The sequence below is a fragment of the Pleurodeles waltl genome, chromosome 8 (assembly GCF_031143425.1).
Source record: "Pleurodeles waltl isolate 20211129_DDA chromosome 8, aPleWal1.hap1.20221129, whole genome shotgun sequence".
Taxonomy (NCBI): Eukaryota; Metazoa; Chordata; class Amphibia; order Caudata; family Salamandridae; genus Pleurodeles; species Pleurodeles waltl.
In genome coordinates this window covers 420,445,113-420,471,716 of record NC_090447.1, presented here as the reverse complement: position 1 = coordinate 420,471,716, position 26,604 = coordinate 420,445,113, and the positions used below count along the sequence as shown (strand labels likewise).

At 46.4% G+C, this 26,604-nt stretch overlaps 1 protein-coding gene across 2 annotated transcripts in view; it reads left to right on the top strand.

Annotated features, from left to right (window-relative positions):
* The window catches only part of CYFIP1 (cytoplasmic FMR1 interacting protein 1), a 546,797-nt gene that overhangs the window by 311,913 nt on the left and 208,280 nt on the right, over window positions 1-26,604 (top strand). For both annotated transcript variants that reach the window (XM_069204288.1, XM_069204289.1), the window contains exon 22: window positions 2,492-2,691. In XM_069204288.1, coding sequence (XP_069060389.1) covers window positions 2,492-2,691 — 200 coding nt within the window. The remainder of the gene's footprint in view (window positions 1-2,491; window positions 2,692-26,604) is intronic.

Below are 26,604 nucleotides of genomic sequence, written 5' to 3'. Positions count from 1 at the left end.
AGATCTAATGCAAGAGTGTAAACATATGCTAGTGCAGCCTCGTGCTCCAGCGACTATTAAGACTTACAACACTAAATGGAAGCATTTTTGTGTCTGGTTCAGGAATAATGGTCACCATCCACTTAGAATAAAACCTATTCTAATCCTTCCATAGTAGTTAAATTTAGCCTAGAGTAGACTCAAATATTCTTAAACCAGGGTCGACCTTTTTGCATTTTCAAGGTTTAGGAGAACTGAAACATCAACATCTACTTCGTTTTTAGAAAGAAACATTAAACAGTTTATGAAATGGCTTTTTGGAGCATTACCACCTCTGCAACATCCTCTGGTTCAAGGGTAACTCAGTTCAGTCCTCAGTTTGTTGATTTTACCTTCCTTTGAGCCGATACATAAAGAAAACATAACATTTGTCTCCTCCTGGCCCTAACATCTGTAGAAGAATGGAAGAGATTCAAGCTTTTATCATCAAGAAACCTTTTGTCTGGCCATAAAGGACAAAGTAATTCTCCAAACCTACGCTAGAAGCATTGGCAGGGGGCAATCCTGCCACCTGCCTCTACCCAGCTGTAAGGGCTCAGATACCTCTCCTCCCGACTGCACTTGGGCGCACGGGTCGATATACAAGAGGCAAATCATCGGATAAATCAGGGCCCAGACTCATCCTCCGAAGCACATGCCACAAGTATGTCCAATTCAGGGTGTCAAAGGCTTGCTCAGTGTCAAGGAGTGCCAGGGGATAGTCATCGGATAAGAGCCGTGGTATGCATGGGCCAAACAGCGCAAGTTGTGATGTGCATACCACCTCGGAATAAAAACAGACTGGTTCGGCTGTATCAGGGTAGTGATTTGGGGAAGCAGCCGAGCAGCCAACACACTGGTAATGATTTTCATGTCTGTGTTGAGGAGTGATATCAGTTTGTAGGCCGTGGCTGATGTTGGATTTCTGTCTGGTTTTAATAGCATTACCACTAGCGCTTCTCGCAAGGAGGTCGACGATAAGCTGTTGTTCAAGGCTTCATCATATACCTCCAGCAGCTGGTCAGCTAGATATTCTGCATATTTTTGATAAAATTACACTGGGAGTCTATCACTACCCGGAGTATTTGTGGGTTTGAGATGCCTAATCGCAGTCAGGATCTCCTCTTTTGAGATTTGGGTGTCTAGGGACAACTTGAATTCCATGTCAAGGCTTGGGAGTCATATGTCTGCTAGGATCCCCTCCAAAGCCTCCGATAGTGGGCATAACCCCTCAGTGTACACAGCACGAAGGTGATTATAAAACACCTTATTGATCGTCCATTGTGTGTAGACCAGGGCACACTTGTCCGTGCGCATTGATAATATAATGGTCTTGAGAGACTCCCACCTGACGAGGCGGGCCAGTAGTGCTCCAGTCTTGTCGCCCTCCCTCTGTAGTCGCTGCCTATAGGCTGTGTAATCGTGCTTTTTGAGTCGGCAGCAATCCTCCACCAGCTCAGTGCGTGTATTGCACCCTCAATTTGACCTTCTCTCTCTTTTTTTTTGATAAGAGCATTAGAGAGCTCATGGTCAATTGTACCTTGTTAATTCAATTTTTTTACTGAGATGAGTGTGTTTATAACACTACTAACAGCATCATTTAAAAAGTTTAGTTTACATTTAAATCATGTACAGTATTACAATGAAAATATATATATTTTTTAACATAGTGACAACTCACTCTAAATTAAACACATTTGCGTTGGTGACAAAAACAGATGTACCTGTAGGGATTAACCATTTACTGTAGAGGTAATCCTATATCCTAAACATTTTGCTTTTAATACTTTAACTTCACTCATAACCCTGCTAAGACTGCTAACCCTTAAACCATTCACTATAGCATCTACACCCTAAGACCAACACCTTTAACCCATAACCCCATTTTCTTAACCCTGTACTCTTAATCTCTTCATACTATACACTTAACCCCTAATGACTTATCCTATACTGTGAAACCTTATCCTATAACTTGAAGCAAATACCCTAAGCCCTTATACACCTAACCTCAACCTCTAACCCTATTCCCCAAGGACTTTATCCTAAACAAGAGCCCTTAACTCCTAACTCTTAACCTTGTGCCCATAACCCCTAACCCCCAAACGTATACCCTTTAGCCTGAATTCCTATACATGAGACCCTTACCCTATTACCCTAACGCTGTAGCCTGAACCTTTCACTTTCTCCCTTTCACCTTGTATCCCTAAACCCTATACTCTTAACCACTATACCAGGTACCTGATATCCTCTATCCATAACCATTACCCCCTTCTCCCCTTTCTCTCTGTCCTTACTTCGGTATATTTTGGTAACAAATTCTTTGGGAAGTATTTAGTTTTAGAACTAATAATCATACAGTCATTACTGATGAAGTCTTTAATTGTGTTAGGTTTGATGGTCCTGGGTAGCATTCAGATCATGGATTCTGTGGGCAGTTTATGAAGCATAATAGTGAATTCTCAAATTTTTGCAGGAGCTCGATGGGCTGATTGAAATCAACCGTATGACGCATAAACTACTGAGTCGATACTTGACATTGGACAGCTTTGATGCTATGTTCAGAGAAGCCAACCACAATGTGTCAGCCCCTTACGGCAGAATCACTCTCCATGTCTTCTGGGAGCTCAACTATGACTTTCTCCCAAACTACTGCTACAATGGGTCCACATACAGGTAAGTGGCATAGTTGTATCTAGATAAATATATTCTAGAGGGGGTTATTTGTCTCCAGGGCCACCAGATTTGTCTTTCCCTGCTTTTGGAACAGTGTATACATTGTTCTGATAGATACTTCTACCAGCAGATTCTTCACTGATTTAATATCCCCAGGGGGGAGACTGGATCCTGAAAAATTGTAATAGAGCCAAACGCCACCTACCACTGGAGGAGAGCTATCTCCGCATTGTGTACCTTCAGTACAGTTCCGGAGCAGCTCTCTGTGGAACTTTATCCACAAAAATTAGCTTTTTGCTGTGTTAGGCAGGATGTTCACATTCTGTCATTCCTGCCATGGTCCCTTGTTCATTTTAGACCCTTTATTTTGGAGGCTTGGGGCCTAAGAATGATTTGATGCCATGCCTACAATGTGGCCTCATTCACTCTAAAGCCAGAAGCGAGCAGTAGGCAAAACTCTTAATTGCAACTGTGTGTGATGAGCGCCGGGCTCAGCATTGTTTGCACTTCAGGTCCCATTCAAAATCCAGTCGTCCTCTTTCTAAAATCATTGAAGGAGAAGAAGGGAAAGCACAAGTAGTGGCGTAGACAAGGTTAGGTCCATGCTGCTTGAAGAACCAAACCTTCCTCTGAGCCAGAGTTGGTCAAGATCACCTTGCAGTTGGAGCCAGTTTTGGCTTCTGCGCCGATTTGAGTGCCTGCTCGGTCATCCACACACTCCCCGCTGTACCTGGAGCGATGTAGAATAGTTCATGGTTTTACGTAAGCCATGTCTGTGCTGATTAATAGAGCCTCAGGGGGGCGAAGCCACGCTGGTGGACAACATGGCCTTCAGACACTGAAGGTCCGACGGGTGATCTCCCACAACCATGCCAATGAGTCCAGCGGTGCGGAGTTAAATCACCACCGGAGCCGAATTGAATGAGGAACATAGGAGAACAGAGTGGGACCGACGCAAGGCGTATGGTCGGAACACCGCCAGGAGCCTTCCCTGGCCCGCCACAAACCCCAGAGGCCCAAGGTGACAGGGGCCGCGGGTGAGCCTTGGGCGAGGGCGCAAGGGCCGTGTGGTGCAACCCGAGATGCTGGGCGGTTCCCCTGTGACTGACTGGGCCCCCCACTGCCGACCCGCTGGGGATACCGTGCGAGGGCCTGAGACACCTGCACCCTACCTCACGCTCCAGAGGCCCCGCGGTGACAGGGGCCACGGGCAAGCCTGGGGCTCGGTGTGGGCAGGCAGGCTGCGCAGTGCGGCCTGGAGGCACAAATTGCTTCCAGGCCGCGGTTGGCGACCCACCCAGGAAAGAGAAGAGAAGAGGTGAGAGTGGAGTTGGGAGCACCCCTGTCGGCACCAATATCGCCGTCCTGCACATAAATCTTCTTATAAGCAAAACGGAGGACTCCGGTCATCAGTAGAGCCTGACTGCTATGTGGTAGCCAGCCACCAGCCATACGCCTGCAGAAACCAAGTTGGTTGAGGAACAAAATAGCGGCTACCCACACTAACATGATGCCCGGAGATTGCTGAGCTGCGGTTTGAGGACGACTGCGGACTGGAGAGTGGTTAACTGGGGACATATATCTGGCGCAGTGTCCAGCTGGACTACGTGCGGCCGGTTGTCGCGTATCGATCATGGTCGTGGGAGACTCCAAACAAAAGAAGCTCACATTCGAGAAGTCATGCCGTGCTGCCTTAGTTGACGGAAGTATGGCTGAGGGGGGGTGGTGCGGCGGAGGGCGCCGCAGTGGCACAGCCGACAAATCTAGGTGCAGTTATGACAGAGCTGCGCTCTGGGTTCCGGGCGCTAGGTGCCCAATTTGACACAGTAGTGTCCCGCCTGGATAAGATGGGGGACAGAATGGACAACCAAGACACCGGAATCCAGAGAGTCGAGGCTCGTATCTCCTGCTTTGACGATGGAGCTAACAAAGTAGAGAAACGTCTCGAATGGTTGAAAAATAGGCTCCACATGGTCGCAATTAAAAATGAAGACCTGGAGGCTCGGGGACGACAGAACAACATCCGCATCTTGGGAATTACAGAATACACAAACACTGGCTGCCTAGACACTTTCGTAGAGACCCTACTGACTGAAATGCTGGGCCGTCACAACTTCACCGCTGCTTTTTGTGGTGGAACGAGCCCACAGAACCCTAGGACTGCGCCTGGTGCCGGAGGCGCCGCTGAGACCTATACTAGCCTGCATGTTGAATTTTAGGGACCACAATGCTGCTCTACGCCTTGCAAGGGGGGGAAAAAAAACCTACAGTATCAGGGAATATGAGTGTCAATCTTCCCCGATTTCATGATCGATGTCCAGGATGTGTGGCGCAAGTTTGTGGTGGTGAAATCACAACTGTGCAAGCTAGACATTCGATGTGGAATGTTGAGTGTTATACCCAGCGTGGCTGCAGGTTGACGTTAATGGGAAAACGCACGTCTTGGAGAACCCAGCCGACTCCCTGAAGTTTTGTAAAAACATTGGCAAGCGACATGACAGAAGCACACACACAACACCCCACCCCACCCCCCCACCCCCAGCATGAACATATTTCCGGGAGAGTGACTTGACTGGGCGCTGGGAAATGCAGCTGAGTTAATAAAAAGTAGTACATTGAACTGGGGCGCTGGACCATCTACAGCTTTATCACAGATGGATCCTGATCTAGTGAGGAGATGCGCTTCATACTGTTGCTTTCCCCATGGTGGATACCACAGACATTTTTTGGGGGACTGTTTTTCCTACTTCTGATTTATGTGTTCTATTGTTGAGGATTCACCGGGTAGCTCTTTCTTGGGGGGTGGGTGGGGGGACGGGACAATGATTAGGATAATTGTTGTTTATTAGTTCCAAGTACACACATATTTAACTGGCGGGCGGACCTGGAAGCTGTCTTTATATCCAGGAATATTCAAGGATTGAATAATCCCCGCAAAGGCAGACAAGTGCTGCAATGCCTGAATAGACATATACACAGATACCATTCTTGCAAGAGACCCACCTCCCGCCACAAAACACGCACAAATTTGCAGCTAGTTGTGGTCCCCACAGGTACTTCTCCTGCTATAGCTCTTATTCCTGAAGGATCTGTACATTGATACATAGGAACCTGCAATTCCATCCAGTCCCCACCTTGGCAGATGAACAGGGCAGATATCTATGGGTGGTGGGGTTGCTGGCTGGGCACCGGGTCCTGTTAGTTAATGTCAATGCCCCAAACACAGACCCAGATTTTTTCCGTGCCCTGCTGTCCCTAATAGACCAAATGGCAGAAGATAACATCATTATGGGTGGGGACTTCAATATGAATATGGATATGGATGCTTTCCGTAACATCACAGTGGTACACCCCACCATCAAACCGCGATCCTTGCAAATCCTGCAAGACATATGTGAGGTCCATGGGCTGCAGGACCCCTGGCGCATACAAAACACACACACCTCGGATTGTACACTCTACTCGGCCCCACACAACACATGGACACGAATCGACTACTGGCTGGTCTCAAATCCCCTACTTTTTATAATCGTCATGGACCCATTGGTACAACATCTTCAAGAAAAACATGCACAGAGGACTACCATTCAAAACAGGTCCTTTGCTCATCTCACTATACGCAGACGATGTGCTGCTGTTCTTAAGGAACCCTGGGCATAAATCAGACCCCGTCCTATGAGAGGTAGCCCGATTTAATACATACTCTGGGCTAAGAGTTAATTGGTCCAAATCCTAACTCTTCCCACTCACAGACAAGATATCACCCAGTTGATCGCTCTTTTCGCTGACGTGGTGTGATGAGCACATCAAATATCTAGAAGTGTACATACAAAGGGACAAGAACCAAGTGATCCGACTCAGTTATGGGACTGCCATGAACAGACTGTCCGCACAAGTAGAGAGGTGGTGTAGGAAATTCAAAGTAAGAAATAGTGTGCATAGAGTCCAAGGGTTCCCCTTAGAGGTAAGATAGTGGCAAAAGTAAATAATTCTAATGCTCTATTTTGTGGTAGTGTGGTCGAGCAGTAGGCTTATCAGAGGGTAGTGTTAAAGATTTGTTGTACACACACAGGCAATAAATGTGGAACACACACTCAAAAACTTACTCCAGGCCAATAGGTTTTTATATTGAAAAATATATTTTCTTAGTTTATTTTAAGAACCACAGGTTCAAGATTTACATTAAACACTTTAAATGTAAGGTACTTCACTTAGATACTTTAGGAACTTTGAATAAAAGCAATATCATATACAGCCTTTGTAAAAATGGCAATAAGCTATTTTCAAAGTGGACACAGTGCAAACATCAACAGTTCCTGGGGGAGGTAAGTAAAGGTTAGATTAGGAGGTAAGTAAAACACTTACAAGTCTCAGTTCTGGGGCATAGGCAGCCCACCGTTGGGGGTTCAAGGCAACCCCAAAGTTACCACACCAGCAGCTCAGGGCCGGTCAGGTGCAGAGGTCAAAGAGGTGCCCAAAACACATAGGCGCCTATGGGGAACAGGGGTGCTCCGGTTCCAGTCTGCCAGCAGGTAAGTACCTGCGTCCTCGGGGGGGCAAACCAGGGGGGGTGTCGTAGAGCACTGAGGGGGACACAAGTAGGCACACAAAACACACCCTCAGCGGCACAGGGGCGGCCGGGTGCAGTGTGCAAAGCAGGCGTCGGGTTTCAGATAGGAAACAATGGAGGGACCCGGGGGTCACTCTAGCGGTGCAGGCAGGCACAGGGGGGGCTTCTCGGGCCAGCCACCACCTGGGCTAGGCAGAGGGTTGCCTGGGGGTCACTCCTGCGTTGAAGTTGGGTTCCTTCAGGTCCTGGGGGCTGCGGTACAGTGTTGGTTCCAGGCGTTGGGTTCCTTGTTACAGGCAGTCGCAGTCATGGGGAGCCTCTGGATTCTCTCTGCAGACATCGCTGTGGGGGCTCAGGGGGGTCGTCTTTGGGTACTCAAGCTCTCGCAGTCGCCGAGGAGTCCTCCCTGAGGTGTTTGTTCTCTGCATCTCGAGCCGGGGGCGTCGGGTGCAGAGTGTGAAGTCTCACGCTTCCGGCGGGAAAAGTGCAGTCTTTGAAAGTTGCTTCTTTGTTGCAAAGAAGTAGTTGGTTTTGAACAGGGCCGCTGTTCACTGGAGTTTCTTGGTCCTTCAGTCCAGGGCAGTCCTCTGAGGCTTCAGAGGTCGCTAGTCCCTGTCGGATGCGTAGCTGGAGCAGGTTTTCGAAGTTGGAGACAGGCCGGTAGGGCTGGGGCCCAAGCAGTTGTCGTCTTCCTCCTTCTCCGCAGGCTTGTAGGTCAGCAGTCCTTCTTGTTTCTTCAGGTTGCAGGAATCTGATTTCCTGGGACCTGGGGAGCCCCTAAATACTGAATTTAGGGGTGTGTTTAGGTCTGGGAGGGCAGTAGCCAATGGCTACTCTCCTTGAGGGTGACTACACCCTCTTTGTGCCTCCTCCCTGTGGGGAGGGGGGCACATCCCTAATTCTATTGGGGGAATCCTCCAAACTCCAGATGGAGGATTTCTCAAGGCAGGGGCCACCTCAGCTCGGGACACCTTAGGGGCTGTCCAGACTGGTGGGTGACTCCTCATTATTTTTCTCATTATCTCCTCCAGCCTTGCCGCCAAAAGTGGGGGCAGTGGCCGGAGTGGCTGGCATCTCCACTAGCTGGGATGCCCTGGGGTGCTGTAAAAAAAGGGGGTGAGCCTTTGAGCTCACCGCCAGGTGTTACAGTTCCTGCAGGGGGAGGTGAGAAGCACCTCTACCCAGTACAGGCTTTGTTCCTGGCCACAGAGTGACAAAGGCACTCTCCCCATGTGGCCAGCAACATGTCTGGTGTGTGGCAGGCTGGCAGAAACTGGTCAGCCTACACTAGAAGTCGGGTAGGTATTCAGGGGGCATCTCTAAGATGCCCTCTGAGTTTATGTTACAATAAATTGCACACTGGCATCAGTGTGCATTTATTGTGCTGAGAAGTTTGATATCAAACTTCCCAGTTTTCAGTGTAGCCATTATGGAACTGTGGAGTTCGTGTTTGACAAACTCCCAGACCATATACTCTTATGGCTACCCTGCACTTACAATGTCTAAGGTTTTGCTTAGACACTGTAGGGGAATAGTGCTCATGCACATATGCCCTCACCTGTGGTATAGTGCACCCTGCCTTAGGGCTGTAAGGCCTGCTAGAGGGGTGACTTACCTATGCCATAGGCAGTGTGAGGTTGGCATGGCACTCTGAGGGGAGTGCCATGTCGACTTAGTCATTTTCTCCCCACCAGCACACACAAGCTGAGAGGCAGTGTGCATGTGCTGAGTGAGGGGTCCCCAGGGTGGCGTAAGACATGCTGCAGCCCTTAGAGACCTTCCCTGGCATCAGGGCCCTTGGTACCAGGGGTACCAGTTACAAGGGACTTACCAGAGTGCCAGGGTTGTGCCAATTGTGGAGACAAAGGTACAGTTTAGGGAAAGAACACTGGTGCCGGGCCTGGTTAGCAGGGTCCCAGCACACTTTCAAATCATAACTTAGCATCAGCAAAGGCAAAAAGTCAGGGGGTAACCATGCCAAGGAGGCATTTCCTTACAGATGGGTCTGCTTCCACTGTATTTGGTAATCCGCATAGCCATTATTAAAATGGCTGTCCTCCCCTGATTTCTATATCTGTTCACAAACATTCCTATACCGCTCTATAACTAATTTTTCCTGGAACTTAGGAGACTCCTTACATGATCAGTGTGGGCGGATAAGTACCCAAGGAACCGTTGGGATGTATTGACAATCCCCTATTAACGCGGTGGGTTGGGGTTCCACACTTCTAATTGTATTACATAGTTGCACAAGGCCATTTTGCATCACACTGGTACCACCCAGATGCCAGGTTGCATTTCAACATACCCGAAAAAGACCTTGCCTCTCCAATTCCTCTGCACTCTCTCCTCCTTGAGGGATACCTGCTAGGCCCCCAATTAAATACAAACAGTCTCGACCACCTGTTGGGAATGGCGCATGCTGACCAGACTTCTCCAAGTGGACCATCTCTACTCCTCTGCATTATCCCTACCAAATCATACTTGGCTCCCTATCACAATGGAAACTCTTGTCCAACGTACACTATCCAGATTTTCCCTGCACACTTTCGGTGACCTGTTCCCGGTGGGGGGCATGTTTTTTCAAGGACAGAGGATGCAAGATTCACCACTGCAACCAACAATGACCACTTTGTACTCCAGCGACTCCAAAGCACTCTGAGGGCACTGATCCCCACATACCCCCAAGCACCGGATGACTTTAAGCCCCTGACTCTGATGATCACGGACACTGAGGGGGACAGACTGGTGCCTCGACTATATCCTACATGCCTTGACCTGCTACCATCCTATGACAGAAAGCTACGCCCCACCTGGGAGGAGGAAATAGGACGACTGATTGCAGATAAAATATGGACTGCATGCAGCTCACAAACCCAATTCGTTTCTATGAACTATCGCCACAGACTTGTATATTATAAATTCCTACGGTGGGTATATGTGACGGCAGCAGCCACAGCCAAGCTGGACCCAACACACTCACCGAACTGTCCTAAATGTATGGCACCCCTGGCAGATTTTGCACAAATGACATGGACATGCCCCCTGTTGGCATAATACTGGTGAGATATTTTCACCAAAATATCCTTAATGATAGAAGTTACACTGGACCCCTGCCCCATGCTCGCACTTATGGATTATGTGGCCGAAGCCCCCCAATCTGTCAGATGGTATACGGCGCTAGCCCTGCTGCTAGCGAAACGTGAACTTGCCACACATTAAATGCAGAGCTTCAACCAACCACATCACGCACCAGAAACATATGTCAACCCCTGCATAATTATCTGAAATCTGTTGACTCAGACCCAACATAGCATAGCTGTGAGGTGGCCGCTTGTAGTGACCGGGGCACACAGGGGACAATGGGGCACATGCATTGCCAAACCCTGACAACACCTGAATATCTGCCACACACATACTCCCAAAATGATTGGAATATTGTAATGCCTGTACTCGCATGGATGATCTAATGTTCGACCTCATGGACTACATTCTAACTTGAAGCAATGATAGCAATCTGTGCTTTTCTTGTTGCTTTGTCTGTTTTATCTTTCTATTGACAAATTATAAATACATAAACAAAAAAAAGAGAGAGAGACCAGTTCCTCCTGGTATGACTTTTGACCCCATGGAACACAATAGGCCTTCAGTTGGAATATTGCTGCTGGTATTCCTTATGGTACTCTACCAACCAGAGCTGTAGGAATGCCAAAGCTCCACCTGTAGCCTCTCCCCCAGCGCCAGCTTCGTAGCCCATGCTAAAAATGTCACATTCTCAGTGTGTCAGTGGAACCAAGCTGCACCTGGCTGATGAGCCCATAGCTAGGGTGAAACCAGACATTGGTTGCTTCTGTTCTGGTTTAGGGAGGACCTGACTTGGTAGTTCGGGCTGGGCTGTTCCTATTGAAGCAGGGTCAAGACGGATTTGCATATAGGTGGGTCCAAACTGAGGTGGTATGGTGTGCAATATAATGATTAAATTAATTCAAACATTCCGTCCATCACTGTTTTGTATACTTCTTGTTTCACCCTGAGAGGCACAGGTATGCCCAGACGTTGGTCCCGTGCACACTGTCTTACTGGAACCAAGCTGTACCCAGCTGATGACCCCATACTAGGGCAAATGCAGTCCTGGGTTGCTTATGTTCTGGTTCAGGGAGGACCGGGCTTGGCAGTTCGGGCTGGACTGTTTCTCTTGGTGCAGCGTCAAGACAGATTTGCATATAGCTGGGTCCAAACTGAAGTGGCATGGTTCGCAAAAAGGCTATGGAGTGGGATGTGAACTGAGTGATTACCAGTGGCTGAGATTAATTCAAGCATTCCATCCATCATTGTTTTGTATACTTATGGAGTTTCAGTGGAGTAATAGTCACACAGTGGGGTATTCCACAGTCAGTGCAGAGTGTATTACAGGAAGGGCAGTGACTGGACTGTAAAGATAGACATAGTATGTCAGACTTTAGCATCTTCATGTGTTTAGCTGACACCTTCAGTTACAGGAAAGGGGTTAGCACAAGCCTTATGAACTGCCCTTTCCAAAGGAGGCTTCAAATAACGTCATTCCTTCCTTGGACACTTTGACATTTCAGCTGGGGGCTTGGGGTTTATGCATGATTTGAAGCCATGCAAACAATGTGGCCTCGTGCACTCTAAAGACATAAACGAGTGGGAGACAAAACTCTTAATTGTATTTGTGCGTGACGAGCACCGAGCTCAGCATCCTTGGCGCTCCAGGTTCCACTCAAACGCCAGGTCACCCTCTATCAAAAAATAATCGAAGGAGAAGAAGGGGAAGCACAAGTTCATCTTTCCAAAATGGTTATTTGTTCAGGGTACTCTGCTTGAAATCTAAGCTGAAGTGAACTATTTCCCTGTGATGTAATTTCCTATTTAAATCGTATAAGGAGGCATCTACAAGTGCTGGTTGTATTGGGTAGGAAGCTGGTTCTGTATAAACTATGTCAAAATGAGATAAGGGGTTCCCCAGAGGTTTAACAGAGGCCAAAGTAGATAATACTAATGCTGTCTTTTGTGGTAGTGTGGTCGAGCAGTTAGGCTTATCAGAGGGTAGTGCAAAGCATTTGTTGTACACACACAGACAATAGAAGATGCACACACCCAATGACTTAACTCCAGACCAATGGTTTTTATATATAAAAAATATATTTTGTTATTTTATTTCTAGAACCACAAAATTCAAGTTGCGGGTAAGTACATACATTAATAAGTATTTCACACATGTATCAATACCACTTTTGATTGGAATTAGTAAGTTGTACAGTTTTTGAATAAATAGCAATAATCTGTTTTAAAAGTTGATAGTGCAATTTTCAGAACAGTTCCCGAGGGGAAGAAAAGTTAGTACGTTTTTGCAGGCAAGTATAACACTTCCAGCTCCAGTGTCCGGGGGTTAGGATGTCCACAAATTGGGGTTCAAGTTAACCCCAAACACCAACTGCCAGCAACACTGGGTCAGCCAGGTACAGAGGTCAAAGTTGAGGCAAATTTAACATTGCCTCCTGTGGAGACTGGGGGCACTCGGTTTCATATTTGCAGGCAGGTAAGTACCCGTGACTTCAGAGGGCAGACCTGGGGGGGTTTAGAGAAGCACTGAGATGGGGGGGGGGGGCACAAGTAGCTGTCAGACTTACACCCTCTGCAGCACAGGAGCAGCCGGGTGTAGGGTGCAAGCAGAGTATCAGTCTCCCAGTGCTTTCCTATGAGGAAACCCTGGGGGTCACTTCAATGCTGCAGGCTGGGTCCAGGGGGTCGGTTCGGGAAAACCACAGGCTAGAAAAGGACCGCCTGCTGAACGTTGCTGCACTGGTGGTTGGGTTCTCCAAGGCCTGGGGGCTTGCTGGTGCAGTGTACCTTTAGGTATCGGATGTCTTCGTCCGGAGCTTTCGCTGTCAGGTGGGTCTTGGTTTCACACTGCAGGCGTCGTTGTGGGGGGAAGGAGAGGGCGACCCAGGGTGGGCCCTTGCTCAGGATCGCCCGGGGATCCTCTCTAGCTGGTTGGGCACCTGGACACAGGCCGTAGGCGTCGGGTGCAGTGTGGTCAGGATTCGCGGATCCCGGGAGGCTCTGGAGTCCTTTGATGTAGTTTCTTCTTGGTCAGGGTCGCTGATCATGGGAACTCTTGGTTCTCTGTGATGCAGGCCAGTCCTCTGGAGCTTGGCAGAGGTCGCTGATCCCGCAGGATGCGTCTTTTTCTTGTTGCAGGTTCTCTGAAGCAGGAGACAGGCCAGTAGGGCTGGGGCCAAGTCAGTTTGCATCTTCCTTCTTCTCTGCTGGGGTTTCAGCTTAGCAGTCCTTCTTACTCGTGAGGTTGCCAGGAATCCGACATCTTGGGGCTCAGGGGAGCCCTTAAATCCTGGATTTAGGGGTGTTACAGGGGTCTGAGGCAGTAGCCAATGGCTACTGACCCTGAGGGTGGCTAAACCCTTATTGTGTCTACTCCCTTTTGGTGGGGGGGGGGGCACACAAACCTAACCCTATTCGTCCCTGTCCTGCAAACTGTAATGGAGGATTATGCAGAGAGGGGGGTCACCTCAGCACTGGACACCTTAGGGGTGGTCCTAGCAGGGGTGGTCACTCCTTCCTGCTGTCTCTCATTTTCCCACCAGACTTTCCACCAAAAGTGGGGCTTTGTACAGGGGGTAGTTAGCTCCACTAGCTGGGGTGCCCGGGGGCACTGTAACAAGAGGCCTGAGCCTTTGAGACTTACCGCCCGGTGTTTCAGCTCCTGCAGGGGGGAGGTGTGAAGCACCCCACCCAATGCAGATTTTGTTTCTGGCCACTGAGAGCACAAAGGCTCTCACCCCATGGGGCCAGAAACTCATCTCTTAGTGGCAGGCTGGCTCAGAGCGTTCAGTCCTGCACTAAAGGATTTGGTAAAATACAGGAGGCATCTCTAAGATGCCCTTTGGTTGCATTGTTCAATAAATCCAACACTGGCATCAGTGTGGGTTTATTGTGCTGAGAAGTTTGATACCTAACTTCCCAGTATTCAGTGAAGCCATTATGTAGCTGTGGAGTTCATAATGACAGACTCTCAGACCACATGCTGAATATGGGTACACTTCACTTACAATGTCTAAGAATGGACTTAGACGTTATAGGGGCATATTGCTCCTGCAGCTATTCCCTCACCTGTGGTATAATGCACCCTGCCTTAGGGCTGTAAGGCCTGCTAGAGGGCTGACTTACCTATACCACAAGCAGTCGTTTGTGGGCATGGCACCCTAAGAGGGGTTCAATGTCGATTTTGCCTTTCTCTCCCCACCAGAACGCAGAAGCTGCAAAGGCAGTGTGTAAGGGCTTGGTGAGGGGTCCCCCAGGGTGGCATAATACATGCAGCAGCCTTTGGGGACCTTCCCTGACCACAGTGCCCTTGGAATCATAGGTACATTCTACAAGGGACTTACCTGGGTGCCAGGGGTGTGCCAGTTGGGTAAACAAAGGTACAGGTTTTGGGCAAGAACACTGGTGCTGGGGCCTGGTTAGCAGGATCCGAGCACACTCTCAATCAAAGTTGCATCAATATCGGGCAAATCGTGGGGTGTAACCATGCCATCAAGGGCACTTTCCTACATATTGCAACACATTTGTCTACTTATTTCATCCTCTTATATTTTGTTGCTTTCCTCAGACAGAATGTCTTTGGCTTTTCTCTTCCATGATGTCATGAGGGACATTGGTTCCTTGCTGTTTATTTCTGCATTAGCTTTCATCGTCAGTCTAGAACTACAAGATTGGCATAGATTGTACGCCTTTTGTGGCTTTTTCCTTCTAACTGGGACCCTCGTAAGCAGACATGTGACGTCTTTCATGGAAATTACTCTGTGCAGGGTAGTACTGTGGCTACTGAGAGGAGATGCCATTTCTTGTGCAAGTCAGGAGCAAACCATCACAGACCTCAGCATTCAGACCCTGACATTCTCATGGCCCCGTTATAACTAATACTGATTTGATTTTTTGATTTAATCCTTGTATCCATCATGCTTGCTCAAGCATCCCCAGGGTCTAGACCTCTTTAGTCAGCTGGGAGGACTGATTATCCATCCTTCTGTATCATTGCTGAACTTCAGTTTTTTGTTCCTGAGAGACATGCACAGGCATACTTTGCCAGAAATACGAATTGCAGTCTTTCTTTTAAAAAGCTTTATTCAAACATTATACAATAATATTAAAAGCATTACATTACATTACAAAACATACCTGCTAAAACAGTATTCACAGTAAAAAACAAAACAAGATTATTACCCCCCCCAACTGAATTAATCAACCCAATCGAATTAAATGACCATTGCGTTCTTCACACATAATGCTTTTTTAAGAAACAGACAGACACTTATAAATCATTGGGGTGCTCAGCTTCTGCAAGTATAAGGTAATTCCTGAGCTCCTTGAGACAAGAATTAAAAAAATAAATGCCTGGTGAAATAAGACTAAAATCTACCGAAAAATACAAAATAGAGTTGCTGCAATCGCAGGGGTCATATCCTAAAGCTGGCTTCTTGCCCAAAGTCTGTACTATGAGGCTGCATCCGTACCTGTCAGTCCAGAACTTAAAGTAAGGAACCAGACCCCTCAAAGTTGAAACACACTATTTGTCGGATAGTGTTTTGCTTGGGGCAGGTCTCCTGTCCTCTGTCTTTGTGACACAATAGTCAGCACCTCCAGGTTAGAAGTGGCCTCACCAGGGTCAGTGTTCTGGTGCTCTTCCCTGAGTGGGTAACCCCTAGCCTACTAGTCCTTGCACTGTGTGTGGCTACTACATCCTTCTTCTTACTACTCTCCATCTGTGCCACCGTGTACTCTATTTGTGAGCAGTGCCCTCGGAAATCTGTGTTTATGAACCCCCCTGGGCCTCAACAAACTCTTTCCTTCTGGTAGGAGCTCAATGTGAAAGATGCTGTCATAGGCATTTAGGGACTGACAGTGATCCGCCTCTAGGCCATTCCCTCCTCCCCTTTATTCCAGGAGCACCAAGGCCATTGGGTGAAGCAAAGTCCTGCCCATGGGCCTGGGTTGCCCAACATATCTGTCCTGAAGAAACCAGCTTTTCCACCACCATGGTCTGGCTAGCACAGGTTCATAGCAATGACAAGGACACCATTTTCTGTTATCTGGTGAAAGTGATGGCTCTTACCCTCCAGGATGATCAGCTTATCTTCTGGGTCCACCTCCTAACTAACTGACACTAGAGTCTGCTCTACCCTGTCCTCCTGGGGACATCATCACCCCAAGGCCACATTAGCCATTCGTCTGGAGAGCCCACCTGTGATTACTGTACTCTGACAGTTAGAGTCTCTCTTTTTGTGACCGCACTGGTGACAGTGATAATACCTGGATGGGAAAAGGGGCATCCTGGGCTCCCTCCCATCAAAACCTCCCGTCTTGTGCTATGAAGGATCATGGGAATTCTTTCACTCCAGGCAATTTTTTGACCCTTTGAGCAACTTCTTTGTTTTATCTTGGACCTCCCCCTCCTGCTGAGGGGAACCTAAACCACAATTCTTGGGGTCAATACCAGGTACATTTTGGACACTCTGGTGCTTATCCAGAGGTCGATGTCCTTCCCAAGATTTCTGGATACTGTGAGCTTAGAATTATTTGTGTACTGGCACAAATCTGCAAAACAATTACTCTTTATGTACTTCTTCATGATTACATTTTAAAGCCCATCATTGTTTACTTTGCTGCCTTTCACCCTGCCAAACAGGTTCTTACTTGGTGAATCCACAAAGTCTACCCATGTGTTTGTTTGACTGCTTCTGGCTGTACCTGAACTCCAGGCGATACTTCTCGGGGGTTATACCAAACTTTACAACAAGGGCGTTCTTCATGGAGGCATAGCTCTTCCTGTTAGCTTTCCCAAGGGGCAGTAAGTTATCCCCACGCGTAGCATGTGTGTACTTCCACAAGCTAGCTCCACAGTCATCCTCTGGGACTGTATGCTTACACAAGGCCATGTCATAGGCTTCAAACAATTTGTCGATTTCTTTTTTTTTTTCTTTTCTTTTCTTTTCTACGGCTGCTGCTTCGACTTTCCTTTGATCCATGGCAAACATTTTTTCTTCTGTGTCCAGCTTCCTCTCCTCCATCCAGTTGCAGCTTCAGGGACCTTCGCTTGTCTGTCCTGTAGTATTGACGGAGTCAGTTTGGGGGTGAATTCTAAGCTGCCTGCTCTGGACAAGGCAGAGGAGGTCTAGGCACATCCTCTCCTGGCACTGGTGCTTCTGCAGGCCATTTTTCTCTTCTTCTGCTTCCATTTATTCTTCCCCCTCTTTCCATCATCCTCTTGCTTCTGTGTGTTTGCCTGTAGCAGATGGACCACCTCGTAGTCTTTGAGGACTATCTGTTATTCCACTTTCTTGGCTCTTTCTGCCAATTTAAGGCCTTGTACAGCTAATTAGGCTCTGCTGTATTGAGGCTCTAAATGTTGCTGAGGTCCACTTCCATTCTCAGAAATCACAGCTGCAAAAATTAGAAGTTCGGAATGAAATTTAGGAAAAATAAAACAAAATGGCCAATTAAATGTCAGAGGACAGTTTGAAAAATAAAAGTTCAGTCTGATGTACACCCACATTGCTTTTGCATTCTGCTTCCCTCCTTAACAGTGTGCCCAGAATGTTATATGCTAACCCAGCAGACCTGTCAGGCTGTGACACTGTAATGGTAAAAGGGACCCACTGTGTTTGGGGCCTGACTGGCTGGAGAGACAATAGAAAGGTCTTGTCCAAGTGTCAGCTACCACTTGCCTGTAACAGGGTAGGTTTCTGTAAAGTACTGCGCAACTGCAATCAATCAGTCAATTTTATTTCACGATTTGGAACTCCAAAGAGGTCCACATGTACATTCATCTACAATACAGGAGATAAAAAAAAAAAGAAATCCATACCAAATATATACTGACTAACTTAAATACTATATAAATCGTGAAGTACACTGTTCCTGTAGAGACAAACCTACATAGAAGACACAGGCGGACCTACTATCAGGAGCAGAGAAAGCCCTCACACATCCGTTCGGATGTAAAGCATCATCATTGGGCAAGCTCCACATCAGACCGGTGCTGCAATGTCTGACGGGCTCCCCTCCAGAGAAAGGGGGCTCTTAACCAGATATCTTTAATTCAAATGATGTCCGGAGCTGAGTGCAAACAGTAATAATAGTGAGGAGAGAAAGAAATACAGGATAAAAATAGCTCTAAACCCAAACCATCATGATTTAATGTGTCTGAAACGGGTTGAGTCTATGATTAAAAGCCGACGGAGTGACTAAAGGAATGATGTTCCCAAGCACTCCTACTCAAATGTGATTAGGGGGAGAAAAAGGAACCATGTCCTAACCCCTCTACTCATAGGTCAACATGTTTCGCGTCTTGTTGGTCCTAAAAAGGATCCAGTGACGCTTCCTCAGGACCAAAGTGTAGATATAATTTCTCCTCTAAGTATCTTATGAACCCCTGTAGGGTACAGGTAAGTCAACAAATTGTGGTCACTTGCGTCTTTGTCCAATGCACATCTGGTCAGTTTATATGCCCGACTCCGTGTTCCTGCTTCAGGGACACGGAGTCGAGGCAGGTCCTCAGCGTACACCGAGAGTGCTGTAATTTTGCGCTCTAGGTGATAGACCCGTGTACCCCTAGGGCGCGATTACCCCTAATTGGGATGGGCGACTTTTTTCTATAAACTGACCAGACGTGCATTGGACAAAGACGTAAGTGACCAAAATTTGTTGACTTACCTGTACCCTACAGGGGTTCATAACATACTTAGAGGAGAAATTATATCTACACTTTGGTCCTGAGGAAGCGTCACTGGATCCTTTTTAGGACCAACAAGACTTGAAACATGTTGACCTATGAGTAGAGGGGTTAGGACATGGTTCCTTTTTCTCCCCCAATCACATTTGAATAGGAGTGCTTGGTAACATCATTCCTTTAGTCACTACGTCGGCTTTTAATCATAGCCTAAACCCGTTTCAGACACATTAAATCATGATGGTTTGAGTTTAGAGCTATTTCTATCCTGTATTTCTTTCTCTCCTCACTATTATTATTGTTTGCACTCAGCTCCGGCATCATTTGAATTAAAGATCTCCGGTTAAGAGCCCCCCTTCCTCTGGAGGGGAGCCTGTCAGACATTGCAGCGCCAGTCTGACGAGGAGCTTGCCCAATGATAATGCTTTACATCCAAACGGATGTGTGAGGGCTTTCTCTGCTTCTGATAGTAGGTCCCTCTGTGTCTCCTATGTAGGTTTGTCTCTATAGGAACAGTGTACTTCACGATTTATATAGGTTATGTTGGGAGACTGTACACTGGACCGATAACCTCCCAGTCCCTCCTCTTTTTGATTTAACTTAAATACTATACATAAAAACAAGGAGAAGAGGAGAACGAAGTTGTCTTTACAAGACAATATAATCAGGTCGCCACCCATCACTTGTAACTTAAGAAATCATACCATATTTCCATAAAAAGCGGCGACCATCAGTAAAGCCTATAGTTTAATCACTTTCGTTTGCTTCCCCCTCTACCTGACTTACAGATGTTCAAAAGGAAGCTTTAGGCCAGTCAAAAAGGGTTATTTGCACAGGTCAAACTTGCAGTTAAAACCTGCACAGCCAGGTTACTGATGGCAGGCCTGCATTCATGTTTGCATTGCCACTGTATTGGTTGTTCAATGGGTGCTACAGACCACTTATGATATTTAACTTACAGGTGCTATATACTAGGGACTTATAGGTAAGTTAAATATGCCATTCAGAAGTATACTAGTTTTACCATGCTGAAAGGAGAAATACAAGAACTCTTCCAGTAATTGGCAGGGGTAAAGCACACAGAATTCTATAACCAGCACGAATAGGTTCAGAAAAGGGCGAAAAATTGGGGTGACCCTGTAGAAAGGATAGGTTTCCACCACAATCCCACCCCCAGCCAAAAGCAAAAGTAGGACCAATAAATACCTTGATGGATGGCCCTGCTTAGGTGATAGAATATGGGCAGTTTGCCTCTTCTACAGTGGCACTTGTGTGTTCTATGCCACTCTGTATGCCTCTGTCACCACCCTTCTGGGCCTTAGGATTGGCCCTCGGGGATCCCTTCTCCGCATCTGCCTGTGAGGCTCCTAACCCTAGCTTGTTCACATATGCACCCCAACATGCAGATTATACCACCAAGGCCAACAAGGACATGTGGTTCATTCTGCCCCCTAAGTCAGACATTTGTCCCCAACCTAGGAAAGTCTTTGTCCACAAGACAACAACCAACAAAGGCCACTGGCTAGCAGGTTTAAAGTGCACAGGGGTCTGTAGACAGCAAAAATAGAGTTGAGCAAAAAGGCAAAATAAATTCCTGATTACCCTGCATAAAGTCCAAATTCCAGCACGTTTCATATCTTTCTACGAACGAGAGGGAATGTGTTTCCCCCATAAGCACCAACGTCTCCCACTAGTTCACTTTTCAGAATCCTTCACTGTATTCTGCTTATGAGCATACATCTTCTAAAAATCAAACCCAGCATATGATTTTTGTTTGTTTCAAAAATTGGGATACGCCTACTCATAAATATCCTAGAAGAGAGATAAATAAAAAATAAAAAAGTAGAATGAAAAAATAGCCGTACCATAATTTTTGTGTGAAAAATATGAACTCCTTCCTATATTGTGGAAGATTTATGGGTGCAATATTGGAGCGTAAAGTGAAAGTTAGGTTCATTATTGTAAATAAATAAAACATTACTCTTTTCATTTTGAACATACATTTTTTTAAATAAAATACTACATTTCGGAGCTGGTACAAGCACAAAAGATAGTTGATCTTGAAATTGATGAGCTTAAGTACTTCTGTGGAGTCTATCTCCTATTCTCCATCACTCTCAAAGTTGCACTTGTTGACAGGTATGCTGTCCTGCTTGCTCAAAACACCCAAACAACTGTCTCTCTGCTCTCCTGCTTGACCAGAAACACTCTTTTGGGACTAGAATGCCCCCTGCATGGGAATCTGGCATAATAAATTATTTTAGCTAATATATTATTTTGGTGTGGGTGCTGAGGCCTGGAGCTGTCCATGTTAAAGCAAAGGCCTGGAGCCTTTTCTCTGAACTGAATGGGGCTTCTTTACTCATATTGGACAGGTGTATATGTCTTGGATTACTGTCCTGAAGCAGTGGCAGCACTGTACCGATTTTTGTGGATTAATAGTCCGGAGCAGACCCTTTTTCTGCTTTAGGTGGAGTGAGTTCTTTTGGCCCTACTCACATAAAGTTCCCCGTTTACATGTAATACAGAGACACTGGTGCTTGCATTCCATGTGCATGTCAAGTGTGTGTGTACGCATGATGGATTTGTATGACTCTTATATGGTAGCAGGACACACTGTGTGGTGGGTAAAGTGAGATGGTAGGTGCCCCACTATTCTACTAAGTTTTCAGACCGGGGATCTGAATCCAGTGTCTTAAGTTACTGGAACCCATTGTAGGTGGTTTCTTTCAAATATGATTTTCTGGCTATAGTGCACATACACCCTTTGTGCATGGTGATGTTTCTCACAGCAAGTAGTGAGGATGGAGACTCCAAGCTGAAGTTTTTGAAACATGGGTGCCATGAAGTGTGAAACTCCCCTAATCCTGTTGTCAGTCTTCCAGAAGTATAAATTGGACACAGACTAAAGTGGGGCCATGGCTAGAATATTTATTGACCAAATTTAACAACAGACCCTGATGAATCTCAATCAGGAAAGCATGTGGAAAAGGTCCTCATAGAATATTTCGAATTAGCTGTGTCTCCATCCGCTCTCATTTGAATGTCTGGGTCTCCACCTTCCAGACACAAGACTGCAAGCAAAGCACTCCTGGGGAAGCTCTAGCCGTTGCCCATCTTATGCAATTCTTAATCATCAGCCATAAAAAAATTATTCTGCTGTTCTTAGCAAACATACTCATATAGCCCACACAGTCGCTTTCATACATGGGCTACACTTGGACAATGTACAGACTCGTTCAACATGCATACTGAATGTCCGTGCAAGGGTCTAGTAGCTACATTGAAGTGGAACCTTTACTCAAGTGGGGTCGATAAAAATAGGTCTATTCTTATTTACACCACCACTCCGTGTTAACAACCCAGGACCTGGACAGTAGCCCTATGTTAACAAAAGAGAGCAAGCTTCCTCTTCCAAGTCATTGAGCTACTTCTGTACTTTGACATACCATGGACAGTCCTAGGCCTCAGAGCGCCCACTAATTTAGTCTCATAATAGGGCTGGTAAAAAGTTAGTTTACCAGTTTCATACCAGTTGTGACACTGTGGTCAGGATTGTATGCCATGTATCATTTATGGGCTATGCCCATCCCACCGAATGCCTCTGCCACATTGGACTATCTGGAACCTTACTCCACCACTGCAGCATTCCGGTTGTTAGATCACCATAACTGGTGAAAAAGTCTATCTGCATTCCCATGTTGCACTCTGGCTGTGTGTTCTACAGCAAAATCTAGTCCTTATAGTGATATATACCATTTCAGTAACTTGAAATTCGCATCCTTTATCGCCCTCAACCTCATGAGTGGTTTATGATCTGTCTTGCTCAAAAACTTGGGACCAAAAAAGTATGGCTGGAACCTCATTAAACACTACACTATCACAAAGCGTTACTTTTCAGTGGTAGCTCAGTTCTTTTGCCAAGGAAGCAGACAGCTAAATGTCACTGGGCACTCTCTGTCCTTGTCATCAAGTTGCTCCAGCCACTGTCTGAAGCGCCAGTCTGTACAGATGGCAATAGTCAGTTGACTTCAGCACAGCAGCATTGTATAGTGCTGCCCTCAGGTCCTTGAAGAAGTCTTTTGATGCTCCTCAGTCCAAATCACTTTCTAAGGTAGCTTCTTGGATGTCGGGGCTGTTAATGCCACCACTGTGGATATATAGTTAACCGCAAAGGTTCTGCAAAAGGCTCTCAGCTAGGTCTGGTTAGTAAGTATTTCCCACTCTAACAAAGGCTCGATCTTTGTATCCAATTGGTGGATATACATATTGCCCACCTAATGCCCAACCTGGCCCTCATTTCTTTGACAGTGGATACATGTCCCTGTCAGAGGTTGAGCATGTAGAGCATTAGCTGTATAGTCCCATGTTTTTTAAATCAAAACTTGTTACCACACTTTTTTGACTCTGTTAGAGGGAGTTCAGGCCTAATGGCCCGCAAGTGTAAAGTTTCACTGCTACACTCTAACAGACCTTAATGCTAACATCCCAGTGCATGTTTGCAGGACTTCATGTGTGTGGCTTCCAAAGTGCATACATAGCGTTAATTAATGAACCAGAGTAAAGAAGGCCTGTAGGTTCCAGTTTAGAGGCCCCTGGCCTACTCATGTGTACCTGATGGTGGTGAGGCTGTTTCCCAGGCAGTGGAAGTGTAATGCCAAAAGCTGAAATCAGCAGCCATATAAAAATTAAGATACCAGAGTGAGGAAAGGGTAGATAGGGCGCCCTTTTGAAATTCAATTAGGTTCTTTTGCTGCTAGGAGCTAATTATTAGTCTTCCTTACCACTTCAGTTTGGTAATGGTGAGGGTGAAGAATGGGACTGTAGTTTAATTTGTCCAGTGTGTGAAGAGTCCTTTAGGTGAGGCCAGCGTTTTTATCTCTTTCTGATCATTGTTAGATGTGGCTATTGATAGCAAGGGAGAGAATGCTCACACTTCTTTGTGCCTCTGTTGTGGGTCCTCCAAACTGGAGATAGCCCTGCTGTGAGGTCATCACTGTACACAAAGGCTGTGTCTGGAAGATAGTCTGGAAAAGATGAATGAGAGAAGAACCTACCCAAACCAGTTATGAAAGTGCAGACAGACTATACTTCCCTTGTTTGTTGTACCTGTATAAAAGTGAAAGCTTTTGATCCACGTGTGCTTCCAGTTCCAAGTTTTCTTTGACAAAATAAACAGGTACTTTGCACAGTAACCTGAGGATTGGTGTGCAACCATAGCTGGTGGTTTCTCACAGCCATCTTCCCAGGCGTGAGGGGACATTACCTGAAGTTTAACCTGAAAGTAAGTGCTGGCCCCCTGTCCTGGTATGCCAGGGAGCTGATCTGCCTGAGGCAAAGAGGGAACTAGTGATCCAGCCCTACAGGAGGAGCTGACTACCAGGGTGAACCAGAAGCGGCTGACACTGGAGCCAAAAATCCATCTTCCAGAGATTTAAGAGAGTGACCAGCCTACTCCTGGACCTTAGCATCGACTCTCGCTGAAGCAGTTAACCTGTGGCATTGTACTGAAATATGCCCAAACGGGCTGCGCAATTGTGACCCTGAATGTGCCTAGCTTGTGGAACACTGAACTGAAGTGCTCCTAAGTGGATTCGCACAGTGACTGTGACGATAGTCATATTCCACCAGAATCTTAAGTGGCATCAGATGCCCGTATACAAACTAATTCACAATCCACAGTAGATGCACCTTCTACAGATAAGGAATCTAAATTGATTGATGCATCAGGCAAAAGGGTAAGGATTCACGCCGCTAATCACTGGAGAATTTCTAACACTCAAGGGCTGTTAGCAAAATATGATAGAGCTCACTGGGATGCAATAAAAAAAAAGGGACAACAACTTGTGCAAGAGGGCAAGTTAATTTCAAATAATTCTATAGGATGTGGTCTCGATCCAGCAGATACAGCTGCTAGGGGTATAAACACTACCTTACTATTACACAGACATGCCTGGTTGCATATCAGGTTTTAAACCTGAGGTACAGTAGACACTGCTAAATGCCCCTTTTGACCAGCAGCATCTTTTTGGCCCTGAAGTAGACCAAAAACTAGAGAAAATGAAAAATGACACTGAAGTAGTTAAGTCTATGGGGGATACTTCAAGCACCCACAAATCATGGTTCCTTTCGCCGTCCTACATACAATCAGATCCCTCTTCCTCTTTCAGGCAGCACCATTCAGCATCCCCTTCTACAGGATTTTATAGGAGCACATATAGGGGAAACAATTCAAAAGGCCAAGGAAAGGGTGTTTCCACTCATGCCACCCCTTCCACATCAAAGCAGTGCCTCTGCATTTCCCCCGTTCATTTAACACCTGTTGGGAGTGCCTACCACAGTTTTTTTTTCCAAATTAGCAAAAAATAACAGATCAGTTTGATATTATCCAACATGGTTATTGCCTGGAACTTATCAACACACCTCCAAACATACCACCCAAAAACACAAACTATCTGTAGAACATTTACAGCTGTTAAATCAGGAAATGCAGGCTCTCCTTCAGAAAGGAGCAAATTAACTAGATACCTATTCATCAGAGAGGAACAGGAGTATATTCACTATACTTCCTTATTCCCAAAAAGGATGGTTCACTGTGACTGATTCAAGATCTCAGACCATTAAATCACTACACCGTATCAGAGCACTTTCATCCGGTGACTCTCCAAGAAGTATTACCCCTATTTCAACAAGGAGACTTCGTCTGCACTAGTTCAAAAGGATGCATATTTCCCCATCCCAGTACATCCAGCACACAGAACATACCTCAGATTCGCCATACAAGGAAAGCATTATCAGTTCAGAGTACTCCCTTTTGCAGTGACAACTGCACCTTGTGTATAAACAAAATGCCTAGCAGTAGTTGCACCACATCTACACAGACAAAGTATTCATGTCTTCCTGTATCTGGGCGATTGGCTTACAAAGTCCAGTTCACTCCAGCAATGCATACAGCATACCCAAACAACGGTTCATCTACTTCATCAGGTAGGATACATCATCAACACATAAAAATTCCACCTTCAACCATCTCAGTTACAGCCATATCTAGGAGCTGTTCTAAACACTCAGTTAGGGTTAGCCTACCCAAATGCACTCAGGATTCAAAATATAATAACCCTGTTGCAACAGGGTTACCCCAACCAACAGAAACCATTAAGGACAGTTGTGAGAATTCTAGGTATGATGGCATCATGTATTGCAATAGTTCCAGATGCACAGCTACACATGCATCCAGTGCAGGAGTGTCTGGCAAGTCAATGGTCTCAATCACAGGATCAGCTACAAGATCTAGTGTTGGTAGACAGCCACACTCACTACTCTCTGCAATAGTGGAACACACAAACTCTGACAAAAGGGCGGCAGTTTCTAGACCCTGGTCCCCAGATCACTTCAGGTGTGAACGACCACTCCTCCCTCCCCTCTAGCTCAGATGGCTCATAAGGACATGCAGGCTACACCCCGCCCCCTTTTGTGTCACTGTCTAGAAAGTTGCAAAACAGCCCAACTGTCAAACTGACCAGACAGACAATCCACAAACAGGCAGAGTCACAGAATGGTTTAAGGAAGAAAA